This window comes from Dendropsophus ebraccatus, chromosome 5 (genome assembly GCF_027789765.1).
Source record: "Dendropsophus ebraccatus isolate aDenEbr1 chromosome 5, aDenEbr1.pat, whole genome shotgun sequence".
Taxonomy (NCBI): domain Eukaryota; kingdom Metazoa; phylum Chordata; class Amphibia; order Anura; family Hylidae; genus Dendropsophus; species Dendropsophus ebraccatus.
The window spans coordinates 132,941,054-132,962,939 of NC_091458.1; the positions used below are offsets into that span (position 1 = coordinate 132,941,054).

Below are 21,886 nucleotides of genomic sequence, written 5' to 3' on the forward strand. Positions count from 1 at the left end.
GGGGCTGATTTATCTGTGTAAACCCCTTTTTCTACAACAACTGATGGTTAAACAACTGCTAGATCCTCTGGCAGGGGCATAGCTAGAGGGGTTGCAAAGGTAGAAGCCATGGCCAGACCCTTGTGCTCCATTAATGTCTGATTATAGGAAACAGATCACTTATCTCAGGAAGACCAGCCAAAGAAAACACTTTCGGCTGCCAGTTAAAGCGCTCAATGCAGTGAAATCCTAGGTGCATTGCTCCCTGGGAAATAGAAATATGCTAAAAAGAGCCTGTGGAGCCTCATTTTAACTCAGGACTAGCCCGATATCCATCTTAGAAGTAAGCCTTCCAAATTTTGTCAAAATTAGCTTGTATCCTAATCATCGGTAAGCAAAAATACGTCTATGCTCTGTTAGCTGTACTCTCACTTATTGCCAAAAAACAGCACATCGCTGTGTCTAAAGAGGAGAGCAGCAAAGCCTGGAACAAGAGATGCCCAATGCAGCTTTCACACCACTGCCCTCACACTCCAGTTGCTGATTAACAGTTAACTGCCTATTTACAGCATGGATAGATAACTGCCAATCAGCAGCTTGTGGGCGGAGTTTGCTGGTGCTCATAATTATCCAGGTCTACTGAGCACACTGACATAATGGAAATTCCTAATTATTTTTTGTGTGTTATTTAAGAGGATATCTGCAAATCAACTGCACAGAAAATGTAAGTGATACATCATTCTGATCAGCTTCCCTGTCACTACTTTATGCTACCCTTAAAGAGTTTGGCCATAGTAAATTAGTTCAGTGTACTGTATTAGTAAGTGTACCCCCTGCACTTACTAACAGCACCTATTAGAGCTAAAATCAGTATTCCCTCCCACAGGCTGTGCTGCTTTGCTCTGTGGGGAGTCTGTCCATAAGATGGCCGACATGAAGGAGCATGGGACCATGCCCCGCCCCCCACTGTCCACCACTAAGCCCGTATATGCCTATGGTGGACACCGGGGGGCGGGGCATGGTCACATGCTCCTCCATGTAGGCCATCTTATGGACAGATTCACCACAGAACAGGGCAACACAGCCTGGAGGAGGGGAGTCTGATTTTGCTCTAAAGTACATAGGCAGCTGCTGTCAGTATATACAGTGAGTACACTTACTACTACTGTACAATGAACCATTTTACTAGTGGCCAACCCCTTTAAATAAGGCAATATTAACCTGCTGACAGTCTCTCTTTAAAGGAGTGTCCCACAGTCTATTTCTATGATCTAATATTATATATGTGCTATTTCAGTGACCATGGGCAGCCCTACATATAGCATAGAACAGGCATCTGTGGTTTGACAGGAAGATGGAAGCTCATGTTGACAAGCATTTAATTCCCTTTGCATGTCGGATTTCTTTGAGCTGAACATTTATTTAGACATAGCTGTGACACTATAATTTTCCTAGCCGCACTGTTGTCAGTCAGCAATCTCATTGTATTTATTGTTGCTTGCTTAAACAGGAATAGTTACATGCTACTGCGATGCCTTCATGCACCGAGGCTCAGAAATGGCATAACCTCTTATCATCAGCCTCTCTTTCTAAGAATATCGCGCCTCCGTGGTATTTTAGCCTCTTTTGTGTTTTTCCTAGTATTTGCATTCTCCAATCCATGATTTATTTGCATTGTACGGCGTCTGGTCTGATAAATACTTGTGGGCATCTCCTAGTAAAGGTCAGGCCTTGAGGTTGCTGATGGATTGTGGCAGGACGGCTCGTTAACACTCATTTAAGAAGCAAGTGAAGTTAATTGGAAAGGATGGGGACACTGTCAAAGTGTCCCTTGTGCTGAGGCCACAGGCCTGCATAGTGGGGATAGGACGGGAGGAAGTCGGGAGGACGGCGACGCGCCTGACACTGACAAATTACTCACTTTTCAGAAACTGTCACTCGCCTGACCTGAGGAATATTGTACTTCTCAAATTCTCATTTCTGCGATGCAGCCGCTCTCTCACATTTATATCTTTTGTCTCCCGTTTCTTCTCTGTACACTAGGAGGTTACTGAGTTTCTTATATGATATGTCTGGTTTCTGTATATTTCTTTTAACTCAAAGATATTGGATATTGGCGCAATATAATATAACCTTTTCTACTCAGAAAGAAAACTAGGTCTATACTGATGCGTTATGTTAAATGAAACATATTCCAATTTACAAGCATTTCTTAACGTGTATTGTTTGAGAGATAGCGGCCCGCCAGGCCATATACATGATATGCATCTGATTATACCTTTGTCACACCACCCCTTTAAATGCTGTATATACAGTAATCTTCTCCTTTTCTGTTAAGGTTTCTGTTAGGCTTTAAAACATTAGGCTATGTTCACACACAGTTAAATAGAAGCAAAATATGGCTGTAATTTGTAACGTATAAACAATTTTTTTCTTTCCCCAAAAGCAGCATATATAATAAGCATGTTCATTATCATAATTGCTATGGCCGTTATTCTATACTGCTGTCCGATCTCCCATTGACTTCAACAGAGAGCACCTTTAGGCTATGTTCACACTACGTAAAAGTATGGTTGTAGTTGCAATGGGCAACAACGGCCGTACTTTGCACGTATATACAAATTGCCTCTACTCCTATGGGATCCCGGCCAAAGCGTATACACATCGTATACCTCACTGCGCCATGTCAGTTGTCGGGATGATCTTTGCAGACACCGGCCGGTCTCAAACGCCATGTGAACATGGCCTTACATTGAAAGAACTGCTTTATTTTTACCTCAAAATTACGTCCGTATTTTGCTTTTACTTTACTGTGTGTGAACACAGCCTTAGGCTATGTTCACACTACGTATATTTTCGTAAAACTATGGCGGTTGTTGCCGATTGCAATAACGTCTGTGATTAATACAAAATTATAAGTGACATTGCCGCCTATAGAATCCCGGCTGGAGTGTATACACATAGTATACACTCCGGCCGGGATCCCTAGTGGCGCCAGGAGAAACTGACATGTCAGTTTTCTGTGGCCGCTATTCATTGAATAGTGGCCACAGAAAACACTGTCAGGGCACACTGTGGAGCGAGCGGCTCCGGCCACATGCTCCATAGTGTGCAGTGGAGAGTTATGATGCGGGCGCGCACGGATGCGCCTGCATCAGAACTAAGCGGCGCTAAACATCATCCGATGTGATCTTTTCTGAGACCGGCCGGGTCAAGGAACAGCCTGTCTCTTACAAGGTCTGAACATGGTCTTAAGGGGTATTCCCGTATCAAACAATTATGATTGCTAGAATACAAGATCCCCTTATGATTGTGAGGGTCCTACCGCTTGGACCATTCAAGAGAAAGCAGTGGCCTCAGCATTTATTTTACACTAAAGAGAATTTAGCACTAGGTAAATTGCTTTGTGTTTTTTACATGAATAGAGCAGCGCCATTGCCGGTATGCTGATGCAGTGGTCCTTTTTTCTGAAGAGCCGTCCATTTCCCGCGCACTGCGCCAGTTTATTCCTGAGCATTGGCCGGGCATGAAGCACTAGGGACGGGCCCGTCGGCCCCCAATGTGACGAAACCGCCTCCCTTCGGTGGTGGAGCCGCATCACAGAGGGGAGGAAAGATCATCACAATGGGAACCAGTGGGCCTGCCCCCAGTGCTTCATGATTGGCTGGTGCTCGGGAATAGACCATCAGTAATCTAATGTACAGTAGGTAATACTCACCATTTCCAATAACAGCTAGAAGGGCTGTGACTGCAACTATGGCTTATAACCTAGCAAATGTCCACCTATAGGTCCAAGATTGTCTCCTGATTAATTTTTTGTATATCTTCACAGTGGAAAGAGATTTCTATGATACAGGAAGCTATGTGATGGCTGCCGGTAGACAACATTTTATCATTTTTTAAACAGGGTTTCTAAGTAAGTCTTGTGGCTGTAGGTAGACAGAATTTCATCGTTTTTGATACAGAGCTTCTAAGACTGACAGAATTTTATCATTTGACTTTATACTTCCACAGCAAGTTTGAGGCTGTGTATGAGATAAACAAGATCCAGCATCTATAAAGATATACTAAGACATTTGTCAGCGTAGGTGCTGGACCTAAAAGTCATGGCGCTAAAAAGTAGAAATTCACTTTAAGTAAATTATATTGGTATATACTGTAAATGCAGCATTATTAGTTATGTTAATAAAAATGACCAAGAGTGGCATATTATACCTCTACCGTGGTACAATGGGGTATCTAGAGATGAGTGCAACTCAAGTCCAATTGTTCCACATGTGAATACAAGTGGCTGAAGAAGTTGGATGCAACCCTAGATAGCCTGGAAAAACATGGATACAACCTATGGCCATGGTCACACAATGTAAGTTTTGAATTAATCACGGCCGTTGTTGCCGATTCGCTGAGAGAATCCTGGCCAGAGTGTATACACATAAGGCGACATTTCTGAAGTCCAGCGTTTTTTATGCCGGGCTTACAAATGTCCCCACAGCTCCAGAGCTCAGGGGATTTGTGTAGAGGCGCACTGCCCCACATAAATCCTGATTACACGGAGCCTGTCCGTGCAAAAACTTTGAAACCTACGCCAGCTCAGAGCTGGCGTTGGTTTAAGTATAATTTTTCCGCCAGAAAAATGATAAATGTGGCGCACGCAAAGGCCGCGCACCCTCTGCGTGCAGCCGCACCCCCCGTAATGCCCCCTTTCTGCCCTACTGTCGAAGGTGGCGCAGATGGGGCAGAAGCGGAAAAAATAATCGCAAAAATACCATTTGCGAATATTCTTACGCCGATTTGCCCCATCTGCGCCTAAAAAAGGCATTTATGCCTTTTCATGTCCCCTATAGTATACACTCCCCGGGATCCCTAGCGGTCACACGAAAAACTGATGTCAGTTTTGTGCGGCCACTATTCACTGAATAGTGATCGCACAAGCCTGGCAAGTCACACAACGTAGTATGTAAGCTATGGTGCATTGGGATACCGGCGAACACGGTATCAGCATAAAGGAAGAACATTTGGCCGGTACTGCAGTACTGGCCAGGATGATCTTCACAAACACCGGCCGTTCTGTGACCCGGCCGGGTCACAGAACAGCTGGTGTATTACGCCATGTAAATACAGTCTATGGCTGTATTAGTGTTTTCCAGGCAGCCTTAGAGCTGCATCCAACTTCTTCAGTCACCGGTAATCAAAGGCTGAATGCTAAAGTTGCGCTCATCTCTAGTGTTGGCCAATGCTGCAATTGTGACAATGTTTTGCGTGTCTTTCAGGGATGGTCCCCACCAAACAGATCCTCAACTGGGAGTTTTCTCCAGCAGTTCTAATAAGAGGTCTACTATGAGTTCCTCAAATGAAGTCCTTATCACCTTCCACAGCAATGCTGCCAATGGGGGAATCTTTGCATTGTACTTCTATGGTAAGCCGGGCAAAGTCAACTGAAATAACCTACTGTTTGTGCAGGATCAATGATAATATCCAACTAGTCAGCATGTTGGCTGTGCGTCAGCTCTTCTCAGTCACCAATCCTAAATCATACATATGGACCAGAATTTATGCCGTGTGCTGGTTTCCTGTTACCATTAACAAGTGTACTGTATCTGCCTGCATGCTGGCTGCACATTTCTACAACTTCTATGTGCAAACCTTATTTTTCCTCCTTCCTGTTACATTCTTCTGTTTTTGGAGTATTCTTTGTAATAAGGTTTTTTGTTTTATTTTTTGTTTTGTTTTTTTTTTTTGTCAGGATACCGACTTCGAAAATGTAAACCTCCAATGACAGTGCCGAATGGAGAGGTTCTGTCAGGTAGCGAAGAGTTCCTAATGGGTGAGTGTCCATGATGATTTCACCTTGAAAGTTTAAGTGACACTGGTTGTTGCACTATAATAGAAAGATATAATAACTGTATGACTTACGTTTATACCCTAGGTGACATTGTACGCTATAAATGCCTCCCAGGATTTACACTAATGGGGCCGGAGATTTTGATATGTCGGCTTGGAACTCGCTTGCAGTTTGAAGATCCTCCTCCAACCTGTGAAGGTAAGATGGGTTATTACATGGGCCGATCAGCAGGAGCAAGCGAGCGCCGACCTGTCAGATCAGCCCTTGCTTGTTCCTCGTTTCCTGCTCGCTGCCAGCACTATTACACATGTCGACAGTGAGCGGGTAAGAGAGCGGGGTGGGGCGTGAGGAGCTGTGGAAGGGGCTCACCAGATGATCTTCAGATTTTCCGGGGAGCCCATAAGAGATAGCGGTGGTCTGCTGCCGTGCATTGTGGCTGATCATTACCTTTTACAGTAACTATTACACCACCATAACGGCCGATAATCGCTTGGTGTAGGACCTTTAGAGTGAGCTCCTTATTAAGAACAAATCATATGATGCATTTGTACATGTTCAATAGACAATATCATAATAACAGTCCCCAAAGTGCATACTACTAGATGGTCTTGCATGGTAAAACCCTGATCAGTAGTAAAGATGGGCACAAATTGAGCATGCTCGAGTTTGCCATTTGATTACCGGTGGCTGAAGAAGTTGGATGCAGCCCTAGGATGTCTGGAAAAACATGGATACAGCCTATGGCCTATGGCTGTATCCATGTTTCCCAGGCATCCTTAGGGCTTCATCCAACTTCTCCAGCCACCGGAATTCAAATGTTGAACAATCAGACTCGAGGTCTTCAGGAACTTGGGGTTGGCTCATCTCTAATTCACAATAAAATGGACCAGATGTTTGGGACAAGAATTGTCCAACTTGCCCATAGCAACCAATCACAGCTCAGCTCTAATTTCTCCCATTCATCTGGTATAATGAGACTTGAGCTATGGTGAGTTGCTATGGGAAAACAAGACAGACGAATACATCTAAGCCATTTAGTTGGCTGTAATATAATAAGCATTCTGTCAGGAAGAGGAATGCAGCAAGATGTACAACATTAGTTTTCCTTATTTAAGTATTATAAAACACCACTTAAATGTTTCCGAAACCATAGGATTCTAGTGTCAGCAACTGCCAAGCCTGGTAGATGCCTAGAGCGACTAAGCATGTGGTCCCATGGCGATCTGGGTAAACATGCTTTATGTTTGTCATGCCCAGTATGACTCTGTCGCCCGAAGGGCCTACATACTGTACACCTGGAACTGGCACAGTTCCTTACTCACATAAAGAGCCAGAATGAGTCTTCTTTTTTAATGGTAGTTTGTTCTTTATAATAGGTCATCAAATAAAAGTCTAAACGTTGCTGTTACTAAAATGTTCTCGTTTCTTTTCCACCCTAGTACTCTGTCCGTCCAATGAGATCCTAACCGACTCCACTGGAGTGATCCTCAGCCAGAGCTATCCCGGCACCTACCCCCAATTCCAGACATGCTCCTGGCTTATTAAGGTTGAAGCTGGATACAATGTGACGCTGACGGTGGAATATTTCCTGAGTGAAAAGCAGTATGATGAATTTGACATTTTTGATGGTAAGATGAAATTCAGTTGAAAATCATCTAAAGTATTTACACAGACAAAAGAGAGTGATGTGACTGCGGATGCTGAAACGTTGTATGTTTAATGTAGCACTGTAATAAGCAATGAAGGCAGAACAGATATTATACATGGCTGAATGCAGAATATGTATCTTTATACCATATGTAAAATTCTTGAAAGCAAATGTACCATTTCTTAAGTGATTTTTTTCCCCCACTCCCTTCTTGGTGCCAGAGCAGAGATCCCGGTGGCGTGGTTCGCTCTAGGTTTCTTCATGTGCACCGGCGTACTCTATGCACTGGGGTCTGGCCCAGCAACCCCAGTGGAACTATATACCATCCCTTCGGTGACGTGCCTCCATTAGAATCAAGCCAGGCTGTGTCACCGAGGGAAGTGGATATCATTACACCGCGGGCGCACCAGTGCACAAGAAGAAACCGGCACCATTTTAAAAAAAGGACGATGATCTCCACGCTGGTGCCGACAAGGTAGTAGAAAACAAAAATTCACTTAGGAACTTATATATTCACTTTAAAATAAGATGGCATTTTCATGGCTGTTTGTGAGGCTCTGTTCACACTTTCCCATTTTATCAGGGGTTCCATTTTTTTGAGCCCATAGATCGCCTCAAACTCACCGTAGAAAATACCAGAAACCTGATGGAAACCTAACATCCGCACTATAGTAAGGTCCAGAATAAAGGTTTAGTGTAGCTGCCATGGTGGGTAATATTCTCGTGTGAACTAAATATCTAAGGTTTGAATCTATTCCCTTAGACATTGCTTGTGAGTCTTGCCGGGTAAGGAATAAAGCTACAGATGAAGGCTATGTTGCCACGGTGTCTTTTTTTGGCCACAGGAGACACAAATATTTGGCTGGGGTTTTTTGTGTCACAGAGGGAGATTACTAGTCCTTAAAAGGACTTTTGGGTTTTCATGGGCTACAGGCCTGCCTACCTACTTAAACTATTCCTTAAATTAATGCTGTCCGTCCTCCAGCATCTCTCCCTGCCTGCTTAAAGAGACAAGCACTAGGTGACCCAGGCCTATATAGATCCAGGTCACCTGATGCGACTGGCCAATTACTTCAATGCCAGTAGCCAACATAGCTACAGCATAACAGGATGTGCCAGGCCTTATTTGTATCTTTGCTTGCACTTTGCCCCGAGTACTGCAAGGTGTTGGTGTAGCATCCCAATGCTCAATCAAGCATCCATTGAGCATGCTCGTTCAACACTATTCAATATAATAATGCATATAATGGGAAATTGGAGGCTTCAGCATGGAAATTCAGGAATGTTTATAGGGGAGGTAAGTGGGTGCACATCCAATTAGGGATGCAATGTTCCTTTAAATTTGAGACACCTGGGAGATAGGGCCTTGCACGCTGGGCCGAGGCACGGAGTCAGGGGAGACAGGAGACAGGGCTGGTGAGGCATCTGAGAGGGCTTAAGGGCCCTATTCCACCGGACGATTATTGTTCAGATTATTGTTAAATCGTTCGAATCTAAACGATAATCGTTCGGTTGAAATGCAGTTAACGATTAACGACCGAATGAGAAATCGTTGATCGCTTTATAAGACCTGGACCTATTTTTATCGTTGCTCGTTCGCAAAACAGTCGCAAATCGTTCACATTGAATAAGACGTCGTACGCAGTAGATACGAACGCAATAGCGAAGAAATAGCGAAGAAAAAACGATCGCAAATACGATCATAAGTAATGATTATCGTTCCATGGAAATGAGTGAACATATTCAGGTCTTTCCCAATAGCGGTCGTTTGAGATCGTTAATCGTTAACAATTATGCGAACGATAATCGTCCGGTGGAATAGGGCCCTAAGAGACAGCGGGGAGAGTGGTGATGGCCGCTGCTGCGACCATGACAATACGGGCATTTTTTTAGCTGTTCACAGGTTGTTTTATTTTTACTCCAAATTCAGAGCGCATTTTGATATTTGTTTTTACTGCCTGTAAACCTAGCCTTAGTCTTTCTTCTTGTCAATAAATAGCCTTACCGCCTACAGCCAGTTGTTGTCTTGTTGTTGTCGTAGGACATATAATTACCATGTATGATTGGCAATAATATTATTAAGATGATCGCTAAGCATTGCTACAAAGAAATATTACAATTCACATTTAAATAATAGAATTCCGAAGGTGATGGAACGGCCTCTCTGAAATAGCACGGATGCAATTTGTGGAGATAATACTTACATAAATACCGTATGTTCCTTTTAATCGGGAGAGACATTATAAAGACCCTGGTCTCTTTTCCGCAAACCACATAATTTCTATCAGTAAAAGCAATTCCACTCATTAAGTTACTTGTATTTTACATGACTTTAAACGATGACTCATAGTAAATAGTATTTAGAGGGCTATATAATAATTGTCTCTTTTATGAACTCTCATTTCAGGACCATCTGGTCAGAGCACATTGCTTACATCACTGAGCGGCAACTATTCCGCACCCATGACCTTCACAAGCACGGGAAACAAGGTCCTTCTACGGTGGATGTCTGACCATGCGTATAGCAGGAAGGGCTTTAAGATACGCTATTCAGGTAATAATGGCAAATAATTTATTATGCATTAAGGGACACTGTGTGTAGACTGAGTGCTGTCAGTTTTGGGGAACAATTATAGAAATACATGAATATGTGGCAGTAGGTATAACATAATGTTCAGACTTTGTACGGTTTTGTCCACACAATATTTTCTCAATATTTTGGAACAGAAGACACTCATATCCTGCACCCATGTATACAGTATATGTAATATAACCACAAACAACATCCTGGTGAATGCAATGGCATATAAACTCCTTAGGTAATGCACATGTATTTTGATGTTGAATTGAAAGGGGTCGTCCAGCGAAAATCTTTGTACTTTCAAATCAACTGGTTTTAAAAAGTTATATAGATTTGTAATTTACTTATCAGCAGCTGTATGTCCTTCAGGAAATTATATTTTTTTTCAGTCTGACACAGTGCTCTCTGCTGCCATCTCTGTCCAAGATAGGAACTGTCCAGAGCTGGAAAGGTTTTCTATAGGGATTTGCTGCTGCTCTGGACAGTCCCTGTCTCGGCCAGAGATGGCAGCAGAGAACACTGTGTCCGACTGAAAATAAAACAAGATTTTCTGCAGCTGATAAGTATGGAAAGACCTGGAACTTTTAAATACAAGTAAACTTCAAATCTATATGTTGCAGTGAAACGATAGAATCAGCGATTTGATCAAATCCCAGGAAATGATAAAATGACTGCGCCTTTCCATCATTTCCCTAGGGAATTGATCAAATCACTGACCCCTTTCAGGGAAATGATGGAATGAATTCTATCATCTCCCCCTGCGACATAGAATTTGCTTACCGTATCGCCTCTCTGTTCCCCGTATGCCTCCGCTGCCTCTCTGCTCCCTGTTCCGCTCATTCCCCCTGCTACATGTCTTCTGCTCCCCCAGCCTGTCCGCTCTGCTCCCCTTTTGCCCCGCTGCCATATGCCTGTCGGGAGGTGTGCCGCTCTGCTCTCTGTCCACCTCCAGTCCCTTTCGCCCTGCGACATGCCTCCTGCTCCTTTGGCCTGCCTGCTCTGCTCCCTCATCTGCCCCGCCGCCATATGCCTGCCGGGAGGTGTGCCGCTCCTCCCTGTCCACGTCCGGTCCTGTCCACCCTGCCGCCATATGCCTGCCGGGAGGTGTGCCGCTCTGCTCCCCCATCTGCCACGCTGCCATATGCCTGCAGGGAGGTGTGCCCCTCTGCTCCACCATCCACCGCCATGCCTGCCAGGAGTTTCCATCCGCCCCTGCCGCCATATGCCTGCCGGGAGTGCCTGTCCGCCCCATATGCCTGCCAGGAGGTGTGCCGCTCTGCTCCACCATCCGCCGCCATGCCTGCCAGGAGTTTCCGTCCGCCCCCGCCGCCATATGCCCGCCAGGAGGTGTGCCACTCTGCTCCCCCATCCGCCTCCGCCGCCAAACATAGAGCCGGGTGACTCCTCGATAGTTCATTCCATCATTTCCCTGATAGGGGTCAGTGATTTGATCAAATCCCTAGGGAAATTATTGAACGCCATGTTCATTTCATCATTTCCCGGGATTTGATCAAATCCCTGATTCTATCATTTCACTGCAACATATATAACTTTCTAAAACCAGTTAATTTGAAATACTTTTCATCTTCTATTTCAAAGGGCTTGTAAGGAGGCAGAGGATTTATATATTATTTTTTATATATATGTGCCGCCACCAGTGTCACAACGCTCCTTCCCAGCTGTGTGGCTGCTTCTGGATTCTGGGTCTGTGACGTTGCAGGCTCATCCAGCTAGTCAGCAGCTACAGCAGTGCCCCACCTCAATTGCTGGGTGGGGCTGTAACATTGCGGCCCCAGAAGCAGCAGGGACAGAGGGTTGTGATGCCAGTGGTAGCGCAGGAGCCAGGGAGGTAAGTTTAGTTCATAATTTTCAATCACCTCCTGCCAGGGCATATACCCAAAAAGTCTCCTACCTAGACAACTCCTTTAAGCCATGTAAACATTTCCCTATTCAACAATTAAACAGTGTTCATAATAGATAGATGAACATGACAAGGGGAAGATCAGGTTAAGGTAATATTTAAAGTGTAGATTTGTTTTTTACATGGGATGTATTCATTATGGTCTAGAGCTGGTTTCTGGAGTCCAGTAAATAGAAGTATATTTTAGATTTTTTATTAAATTGCCCTTAAATGATGATGATGAATGTAATGATAATATTAACCATGTGTCATCCTGTAATTATAGCATACAGAGTAGGGATGGTCCGAACCCTCCGAGGTTTGGGTTCGCATGAACCCGAACGCTCGGCATCAGATTCCCGCTGTCTGTCCGCTCCCTGGAGCGGGTGGATACAGCGGGAGGACCGCCTGGAAAACTGGGATACAGCCTATGGCTATGGCTGTATCCCAGTTTTCCAGGCGGTCCTCCCGCTGGATCCGCCCACTGTACAGAGCGGGCAGACAGCGGGAATCATTACAGAGAGTTCGGGTTCGTACGAAACCAAACCGAACTCGGTTTGGACCATTCCTAATACAGAGATACTTTGCTGTTCATTAGAATGTGTGCGCTTTAATGTACCACAAAATATTCCTTCGTATTTGCACTTTTCATTTTGCTGGGACAGATACAGGGTGTAATGGTTTCCTTTTCGCTGTCATTAGAATCTAGCAGTGTATCAAATGCAACATATATGAGTAATGAATGATAAGTTTTCAGCCTCTTGATATGTCATATTTACTTTGCTTTGTATGTGTTAGCTGCATACTGCAGTCTCCCTCGTCCTCCTCTTCACGGCTCTGTACTGGGTCCTGTCATCAATCCCCCCGGAGGAGTTGTGCGGTTCTCTTGCAATCCTGGCTATCGGCTCATTGGAATTAACTCAGCTACATGCCTACGCCGTCCCCAAGGCTATTTTGACTGGAACTCCGAAGTGCCATTATGTCAGGGTAAGTCTGTAAGAACGGTTCCACATTGCTTATCACAGGACGCCATGATTAAATCCATAACACAGTTGTAGATCCTGTAATGTCCCAAATAGAATTATTTGAGCTATTGCTACACAAACACTGAATTGTTCTTGGAAAAAAATTCATACCCTCGAAAAATTGATATGAAATGTATAAAATGACATTACTAATTTTGATAATTTTGTGTGATAATGGTGTTTTTTAATGCGTTTTTATGGGTGTTTTAGCAAAAAGGTCACACTTGATTATGGCATCACCCACTGACCTAGCATTTACACAGTGGCTTTTCCGCAAAAGGTAAAAAATATCCTAAACCAAACTGCAGACTACATTTTCCATGGCTTTGCATATTGTATTTGCTCTGATTCTTATTACGTGAAGTGATAGATCAGTGACATAGAACTTAACTCACACCAAGTATTCCTATGAGATGCAGCTTTAGTTAACATAATTTTCCTTGTCAACTCTTATGAGCAGTGTGAAGCTGCATCCTATAGGAACACACTGGATATTCTGCACACAGCAGATACCAGAGACAGACAGGGTGGGTCAGAGAAGTTTAATAACTCTGCAGCTAATCATTGTGTGAACTCTTAATACATAGATGAAGCAGAAATTATATCTTTACCAGCAAATTATGCAACAAGTTAACAAGGAGGGTAGAAAAACGTGCACATATGATAGAACTGTCAATTATTTTGTGCGGCTGCAGAGAACCACAGCCGCAGTGTATACAGTGTGTATACACTACCGTCGTGATTCCATGCACTCTAATGTAATGCCGCAGTGTCATTAAACAATAACCATTGTTGCGATCTGCAACAATGGCCGTTGTTTAATGATAAAGAACACTGTGTGAACAAGGCCTGTAGCTTTTCACATTGCTTCATAGACTTCTTATCTCATTACTGTTGTGTAATATTTTATTCAGCTCATTCCCAACTCTGGTGATTAATATGAAGTGACGTTCCCAATATGTTTTAAACTTATTTATTTATATAAAAACAATAATAATGGTATATTATGAATCTTAATGTAAGCGTTTAGTAAGTAACAAACTGATATAATTATTAGACCAAATAATGGCCAAACTTGATAGAAATTCAAGGTGGATTTTGTATAACACTTGCTTCTGTCACTGCCACTTATTGCATTGGAATTCTGTGCACTTTGCAGTCTAGACTCCCTCAGCTTTTCTCCCGGCCAGTCTGACACTGTCATAATTATCATTTCAACTGGAGGCATGAGGTGTCCCCCTACTCCTGTCCAGCCACTAAATTACCTGCCACCATGAGATGCCTGGCGTCTTGTTACTAGGCCAGGCCTGGAGGAGCTGCCAAACTTTGAGACAATAATTGAGTGTTGGCCTCTTGGAGCTATGTGTGCTCTTAATTCACCTTTTCGTACATAGTTAATTTTCTGAAAATCAGACAGGCATTTCAAGTGAATTTTGAAGCTAAAGGCTGTAGAATGCATAGAACCATGTCAAAGACTCTCGACTGAACCTTTCCTTTCTTCTATTCAGTATTTTATATGTTTGATCATTTGTTTTTTGTTTACTATATTTTAAGATCATGTTATGAGACATGTTAAAACTCAACTCACTGATTCCTATAAGAGAGTAGGGCTACCCATTGGCAAAAGAAGGTGTAAACCGGTCCTGGTAGTATTCATAATGTTTGTTAAGGTTTTATAACTAATTAAATATTAAAGGGAGACAACAAACTCCTTAACTCAACCCCCCCCCCACACACACACACACACACACACCACACACACAACAACCACCAACAACAACATTTGCTTTCCTTGTACCTATGATTTTGAGAGATGATCACATGTTTGAGTCTGTTTGTTTAGCATTTGAATACCAGTAGCTGAAAAGGTTGGATGCAGCCCTAGGAAGTTTGGGAAAACATGGATACATGTATCCTTTTTTTCCACTTAGACACTGGTATTTACATGCCAAATGATTGGACTTGAGCATGCTCAAGTTGGCTTATCTGTAATGATTGTCCCTGCTTAGTAGTGTGATGATCATAGTGTGAAGAGATCATTTCCGCCTCATTTAAGAGACCAGGAGAGCACTGATATAGTAGATGAGTCCATACAGTGATTAGCTGCAGAAATGCCCCTGACTTACATTGTCTCTACTTTACATTGTGTGCAGAATATGTAATGTTTTCTATATAATATATGCTGATCCTGGTTTGCCTTGCTATATACAAAAAAACTGACTGGGGACCTGGGACGTGATGTGTCTGCGGCAAAGGCAGAACACTGTTACAGCCACTGACTGGCAGAGTGGTCCTGGAACTTCACATTAGTATTATTGGTAGGTTTAGTTAATAAAGTTAAGTTTTAAGGGGTTTTAAGGCCTTTATCACTATTCGCCTTCAGCTATGTTTTGTGGAGTCCCAGCTTCTCCCAAGAATGGTGTGGTGTTTGGAAAGGAGTACACTGTAGGCACCAAGGCTCTGTATGAATGCAACGAAGGACACCATCTTCTAAATCCTGAAGATGCAGTTGCAGAGTGTCTGTCTTCCGGGCACTGGAGCAATGGTAACAACCCACCGCAATGTGTAGGTGAGTACACCGCTGCACATGCATGCCCGTAAAGTGGAGACTACTTTATCTTCATCTTACTTTATCCTTTAACTTAAATCTTCATCTTTTCAGCCGTCACGTGTCCAGAAATTAACAGTTTGAACACAGAACATGGTCGCTGGCGTCTAATCCATAAAACGCAGTATCACTACGGAGCTGAACTCATGTTAATCTGTGACCCCGGCTACTACTACATGGGACCTCGCATTATTCGCTGCCAAGCCAATGGATCATGGAGTGTGGGGGAGAACGTGCCAACTTGCAACAGTGAGATACAATGAAATCCAATACCATAATGTGACGCACATAGGACACTGTGTCATTCAGGGAGTGGAATATGCCTTTCTATTACTGGGTCATTTTGAGCTATTCAGAACATGAATAGTAGCAAAACTGTCACATTACTGCCTGATGCTGAGCTTTCATATTCTAGAGTGATACTTAGTTACCATATCAATGGATGACACTGAGCTATTCTATTACTGTGTGACCCATATGTCATAATGCAGATTGATACATTTAATAGAAGGCAGCTATTTTCTTTGCTGTGAGTAAAGAGAATGTGACCAGCATATTAAAAAGATTCATTATTTGTCTAAAGCCACCAGTGGATCAATGGAAAACAGCGACACGTTGTGTAGTCAGATTCTTTAAGATATTTGTCTAAGCGTGAAGGCCTGACATTCAAGATACACAACTTATAAAATATATCGTATAGTTCAGTGTGTCGTGTATTGGGCACTTTATACCAGTAATGTAGCTCTCTACATTGTCTTGGCTTTGAGCTACTGTTTTATATTTTATATGAGTTTTCTATGAGGTTTTAGAAGGTTCAGTTATATTTTTTTTTATAATATTAATTTTATTTTCCCAGTCATCTCCTGTGGAGACCTGCCGACACCAGCGAATGGAAATAAAATTGGTATGTTGACCCAGTATGGGGCAACGGCCATATTTGCCTGTAATAGTGGCTACACCCTAGTGGGGTCCCGTGTGCGCGAGTGTATGGCAAATGGGTTATGGAGTGGACAAGAGGTCAAGTGTTTGGGTAAGTACATGAAAAGTGTATGCAGTATAGAGACCATCTATACCATGCAAGAGACAATCCACAAGGTGCCAATGCACCTTGATGTAGCTATCTTTTTATTCTAGTCATAGCTCCCACACCTCAATGTTTCATGGAATTCCGCTTATTTATACATTTATTAACATTATATATATATATATATATATATATATATATATATATATATATATTAAACATGATATATTTATAGTAAGACCAAAATATGATACACTAATGAGTGTTGTAAGCACACAACAGAAAAAGTATTAAGGGGGGGGGCTGTTCTTCTAACTTGATGAGTAAGATTTAAAAAATAAAAAAAAACTCCAAGAAAGTTGAGCTTGACTCAAGATGTTGTTCTGAGCCTGGAGTTCTATGGAATAGTGGAGTGGTTGGAGGTGGGCCCACCACTCCCTTTCCTTCTAATGCAGGTTTTGTATAGGGTCCTTATTTAGCTAAGGGGAAGTTGCTGAAAATATAGTGACCTATACTAACTATGGCACACTGGGTCAGAGATGCTAGAAGACCACATGAACCTGGGGTGGCAAGTCTGACCATTTGGGCACTGTACAATTGGTGTATGTACAAAGTTGAGAAAACCTTTTTATGTTTAGTTGGAGTCCAGATGGGCAGATTTTATTTACTTTACATTCTTTTTGCTGTATATGTGAGATACTAAGAAGTGTCTGCACTACTGCCCCTGCTTGTTTTGGACAAAAAAAATTAACTTTGGGCCAGCCACACCTGTAATGTATTGTGGCCTATATTATGTGCGTACATTAGTCAGAGATGTGTTAACAGACTTCCCTTTAGAGAAATATTTGTTTTTTTATTTTGCCACAATAGTATCATGTACTGAGGACAGTCTAATGTAAACACTGACAGGAATCGCCCAATCTTCAGCACTATTGTGGCCAGGAATTGAACAAATCATTTTCCATGCTTAGACTAATTAATTGTTAATCTAGAACATTTCCTTTAACACCAGATTGTTTTTCTAACTATATCATGACAATGATTTATTAATGTTCTACATTGATTTTTATTATTTAACACAGCTGGTCACTGCGGGACCCCAGAACCTATTGTTAACGGAGTGATTAATGGGCAAAACTATAATTATCGAGATAGCGTGGTATACCAATGTAATGCCGGCTTCAGATTGATCGGAAAATCTGTCAGGATATGTCAGCAGGACCATCGATGGTCAGAAAGGTCCCCCATCTGTGTCTGTAAGTACATCATTGACCAAAAGTGGGAAGGAATCATCCTCTTGAGGCCATACAATAGGATGTGGTATTTCAGCAGTCTACAGGACATTACTGTGAGGGCCATAATACATGGCCTGATAATATATATAAGCCAGTGCCGATCTGCTAGACCGGCACTCATGTACCGAGCCTGTTACAAGGCTCGGCAGTCATGCAGCATTAGCAATGTCCATGCTGTCCTTGCTGCATATATAGAAAATAATAAAGAAATACATTACACTTCCCATTACACTCACAGCCACTGCCGGCTTTTCTGAGAAGTGACAAGCCATTCAGCCAATCAGTGGGCAAGGCGGGACAGAGCTGCGGACAGTTATTGGCTGAGTGGCTTGCCATTGTAGAGATGGTATTAGAAGCTTCAACAGTGGCTGCGGTGAGCCGGTAGAAGCCGGAAGGACATGAGGATTTATTGAGAGGGAAAAATGCAGAATACATTTATTATTTTCTCTACACTTTCATTGGCCACTGGCCGCACACCTCCTTTTTCACAGAGCCGTGTGCGGTTGGCGGCTAATGGTTTTTAGGCAGGCCCAAAAGACATGATCAACCAATGATCATTTTCATCAGCTAATCATTGTCTTTATCGCTCAGATTGATCATTTACCGGATCGGCCTGATTCGGCAAATCATCGTTCTGTGTAACAGAGCCCTTACGTATGAACATTTAACACAGTGTAAAAAACACAAAACCGCAATCTGTAACCAAGATTTGCGACATTTCTGCAGTCTTTGTCTCCCTAGTAACCAAATAGGTTCATCAAACCCTTAAGAGACAATCTATGACCTACACAAGAGCATTGTCAACCAGGAGTCATATCTACTGCTACGTAGCACAACCAGTATAAATGACATTATTGCTAATATGTGGAGAATGAATTATTAGAGTACCTTTAATAACTGACCACCAGACTTTATATACTTCTGCACTTTTCCATCACTGGCCTACATCTATAGATAACGTTTTATATTATTAAAGCTAAACGGATAAAATAACTTGATAGCATACAGGGATTGGATTAAACATAGAAAAAAGTTTGGATGCTTTATGGGATTGGGATTGTTCACTTATGTTTCACTTCTGCCCCTTGCAGCAATCACATGTGGACATCCTGGAAATCCGGGAAATGGAATAACTCAGGGATCCCAGTTTAACCTGAATGATATAGTAAAGTTTGCCTGCAATCCTGGATATGTCTTAGAGGGTGTAGCTCAAGCTCAATGCCAAGCCAATGGACAGTGGAGTCACGCCCTGCCAATGTGCAGAAGTAAGTAGATTACAATTTCAACTTTTAATGACAATTTCAACATAGCAACAAGACGGGAGATTTACTATTGAAAATTTGTCCCAAATTCTTGAACGATCTGCATTAAAAACTTGGTATCTATGCTGTGCACCACATTGTTTTACATACTTTTTCCTCCGTGCATCACCTGGGTTTAAAAGAGGGTACAGCTTTACATGTGATACCCTGCCCCAAAATTGTGCCACGATTCTGGTGCAAGAATTTGGCACAAATTACACAAACTAATAAGTGGTGTTAGAGGAGGATTTATCATTTGCATCCTGTTCTTTTTTTGTCTTATGGATTCTTTACCACCCATTGTATGGATTGAGCAAATATTTAAAAGTTACAAACACCATCAAAACCACACTCAAATATCAGAAAACAAAATTGAAGAGCAAGGCACAAATGCATCCATAATTGTGCAAATAGCGTAATAACTACTCCAAAGTGTAAATGTGCCCATAAAAAAAAATAGAGCGGTTTACTCCAAAACAAAGTTTAAGGCTATGTTCACACTACGTAAAATAACTTTTTTGCGTCCAAAACTACGGCCGTAGAATTACGAGCATACGGGCTAGTCGGGAAACTACGGCCGTTGTTTAATTTTGCTTCCTAGCATGTTTATAAGTGGGATGAAACAGGTCATTTATTTTAAATACTGCGCCCAGCCCGAGAAACCACTCAGAACATTTTTTACATCAAAATCAAGTTTAATTCGGCAGATATATGTTTTAAGTTCACGGCCGCATTGAAATCCACGGCCGTTGTTGCAGCATTACCAGACGGAAATAATTGACATGTTCATTTTTCACGGAGACGTATATACAACGGCCATTCTCTGATACATAGTGTGCATTCAACGGCCGTAGTTACATTGCATTGCAGTTATGATAGGGAACCTCAAAATAACGGCCGTAGTTTTACGGCGAGGACACTACGTCCGTTGTTTTACGTAGTGTGAACATAGCCTAAAGAGATAAAATCTGGCATATTCTTGAAATTTCTAATTTATAGAGCGTTTTAGCCAATCTGCCGTATTGTACCCAAATAATATACATACACTTCTAATTCTCTTCTTACATTGCTTGAGAATCAAATGAATGAATCTATTAAATCTTCTGATTTCTTTTTTTCTGTGAATTTTCTTTTTGCCAGTCTTAAATTGTACCGACCCCGGACATGTGGAGAATGGCCTTAGACGGGTTCTACAGAAAGGTCCAGATCGGTTCAGCTTTGGTACATCGGTCTCCTATGAATGCAGTCATGGGTACTATTTGATGGGAACACATGTTCTTTCCTGCCAGGGCGATGGCACTTGGGATCAAGATCTCCCCAGTTGCCACTGTAAGTAACCAGTTTAAATATAAAATTTAGATCAGGGATGGGGAACCTTTGGCCCTTCATCTAAAGCAAAACTACAATTCCCATCATGCCTGGACAGCCAAAGCCTCTGGCTGTCGTGACATGATGGGAATTGTAGTTTTGCCACAGCTGGAGGGCCAAAGGTTCCCCATCCCTGGTTTAGATTATGAAAAACACACATTTTATCTGGGAAGGATAAGATGGTTTCACTGGTAAATTTGTAGCCTCCATTTCTCTGGTTGAACACAGAAATTCTATTTTTCCATTGTTTCTAGTGATCTCTTGTGGTTCCCCTGGCCTTCCACCCAATGCCCAGGTATCGGGAAGAAGATACACAGTGGGTTCAGTAGTCCAGTATAGCTGCCTTGGCAAGCGAACACTTATCGGTAATGCCACACGTACCTGCCAGCTAGACGGGCGCTGGAGTGGCTTCTTACCGCACTGCTCAGGTAATCAGATTTTTTGTTTGTTTTTTTCTGTTTTTGTTTGTTTGCCAATATGGTCACAGAGCTGTAGAACGTGAACCCAACATTGGGCACATGTTTGCATTTTCTCCTTCTCAAGCTCGACCTGCATAGCACGAAGATCCGTGATCAAGTCAGGATGGAACAATTGATTTAAATGGTCTTTCGAGTTTACCATGTAACATTGTAACTCAATAATATAGTATTGTACTGTACCTCTAGTTTTCAATTTCTTAAATGTCAGGCACCTGCAAAATATACCTATTTGTCATTGGGTTACAAAATATCTTCTTAACCATTTTGATGCTGATAAGTTATAGCAAATGATAAATAACTATAAAGTTTGACGTTTTCCAGTAATGCAATGAGTTATACGTACTGCTTACGAACACAGCAATGGGCCTAAACCAATCCCCCCCATCCCCACCAACCCCCACCCAAACAGTTTTAATTCCTAGGTCTTCCGAGCCTGCAGCGTTTGATAACCTTGAAACATTACTTGAATTCTTACGACTGTGTTTCTCTCTTCTATGGTATGTTTTTTCCCCGGCCCTCGTTTTTATGAATCTGCCCTGCAGTTTTATGTCACAACTCATAAACCCTGGATCTTTATGGCCCATGTTTTAGGCTGCTGTAAAAGGAAAAGAAATCAGTTAAGTGTTTTAGGAAGATTAATGTGAGTAATGGAATAAGTATTGGTGATTAACTCTTGCAGGGCCTAGTCACTGTCATATGTCTATGTGATAAATAAAAAAAGTTATCAAGGCTTAGGAAAAAAGCACAGCTACTTTCTGGCAAAAACAGCACCACCCCTGTCTTCAGATTGTGTTTGGCATTATAATTAATCTCCATTGACTTCAATGGAACTTAGC

General features: G+C 42.4%; 1 protein-coding gene across 1 annotated transcript in view; it reads left to right on the forward strand.

Annotated features, from left to right (window-relative positions):
- The window catches only part of CSMD2 (CUB and Sushi multiple domains 2), a 325,249-nt gene that overhangs the window by 278,920 nt on the left and 24,443 nt on the right, over positions 1–21,886 (forward strand). The window contains exons 40-52 of the mRNA XM_069972975.1: positions 5,250–5,395; positions 5,723–5,803; positions 5,906–6,019; positions 7,261–7,449; positions 9,877–10,023; positions 12,749–12,937; positions 15,359–15,544; positions 15,638–15,832; positions 16,440–16,613; positions 17,690–17,863; positions 18,994–19,167; positions 20,344–20,532; positions 20,826–20,999. Coding sequence (XP_069829076.1) covers positions 5,250–5,395; positions 5,723–5,803; positions 5,906–6,019; positions 7,261–7,449; positions 9,877–10,023; positions 12,749–12,937; positions 15,359–15,544; positions 15,638–15,832; positions 16,440–16,613; positions 17,690–17,863; positions 18,994–19,167; positions 20,344–20,532; positions 20,826–20,999 — 2,132 coding nt within the window. The remainder of the gene's footprint in view (positions 1–5,249; positions 5,396–5,722; positions 5,804–5,905; positions 6,020–7,260; positions 7,450–9,876; positions 10,024–12,748; positions 12,938–15,358; positions 15,545–15,637; positions 15,833–16,439; positions 16,614–17,689; positions 17,864–18,993; positions 19,168–20,343; positions 20,533–20,825; positions 21,000–21,886) is intronic.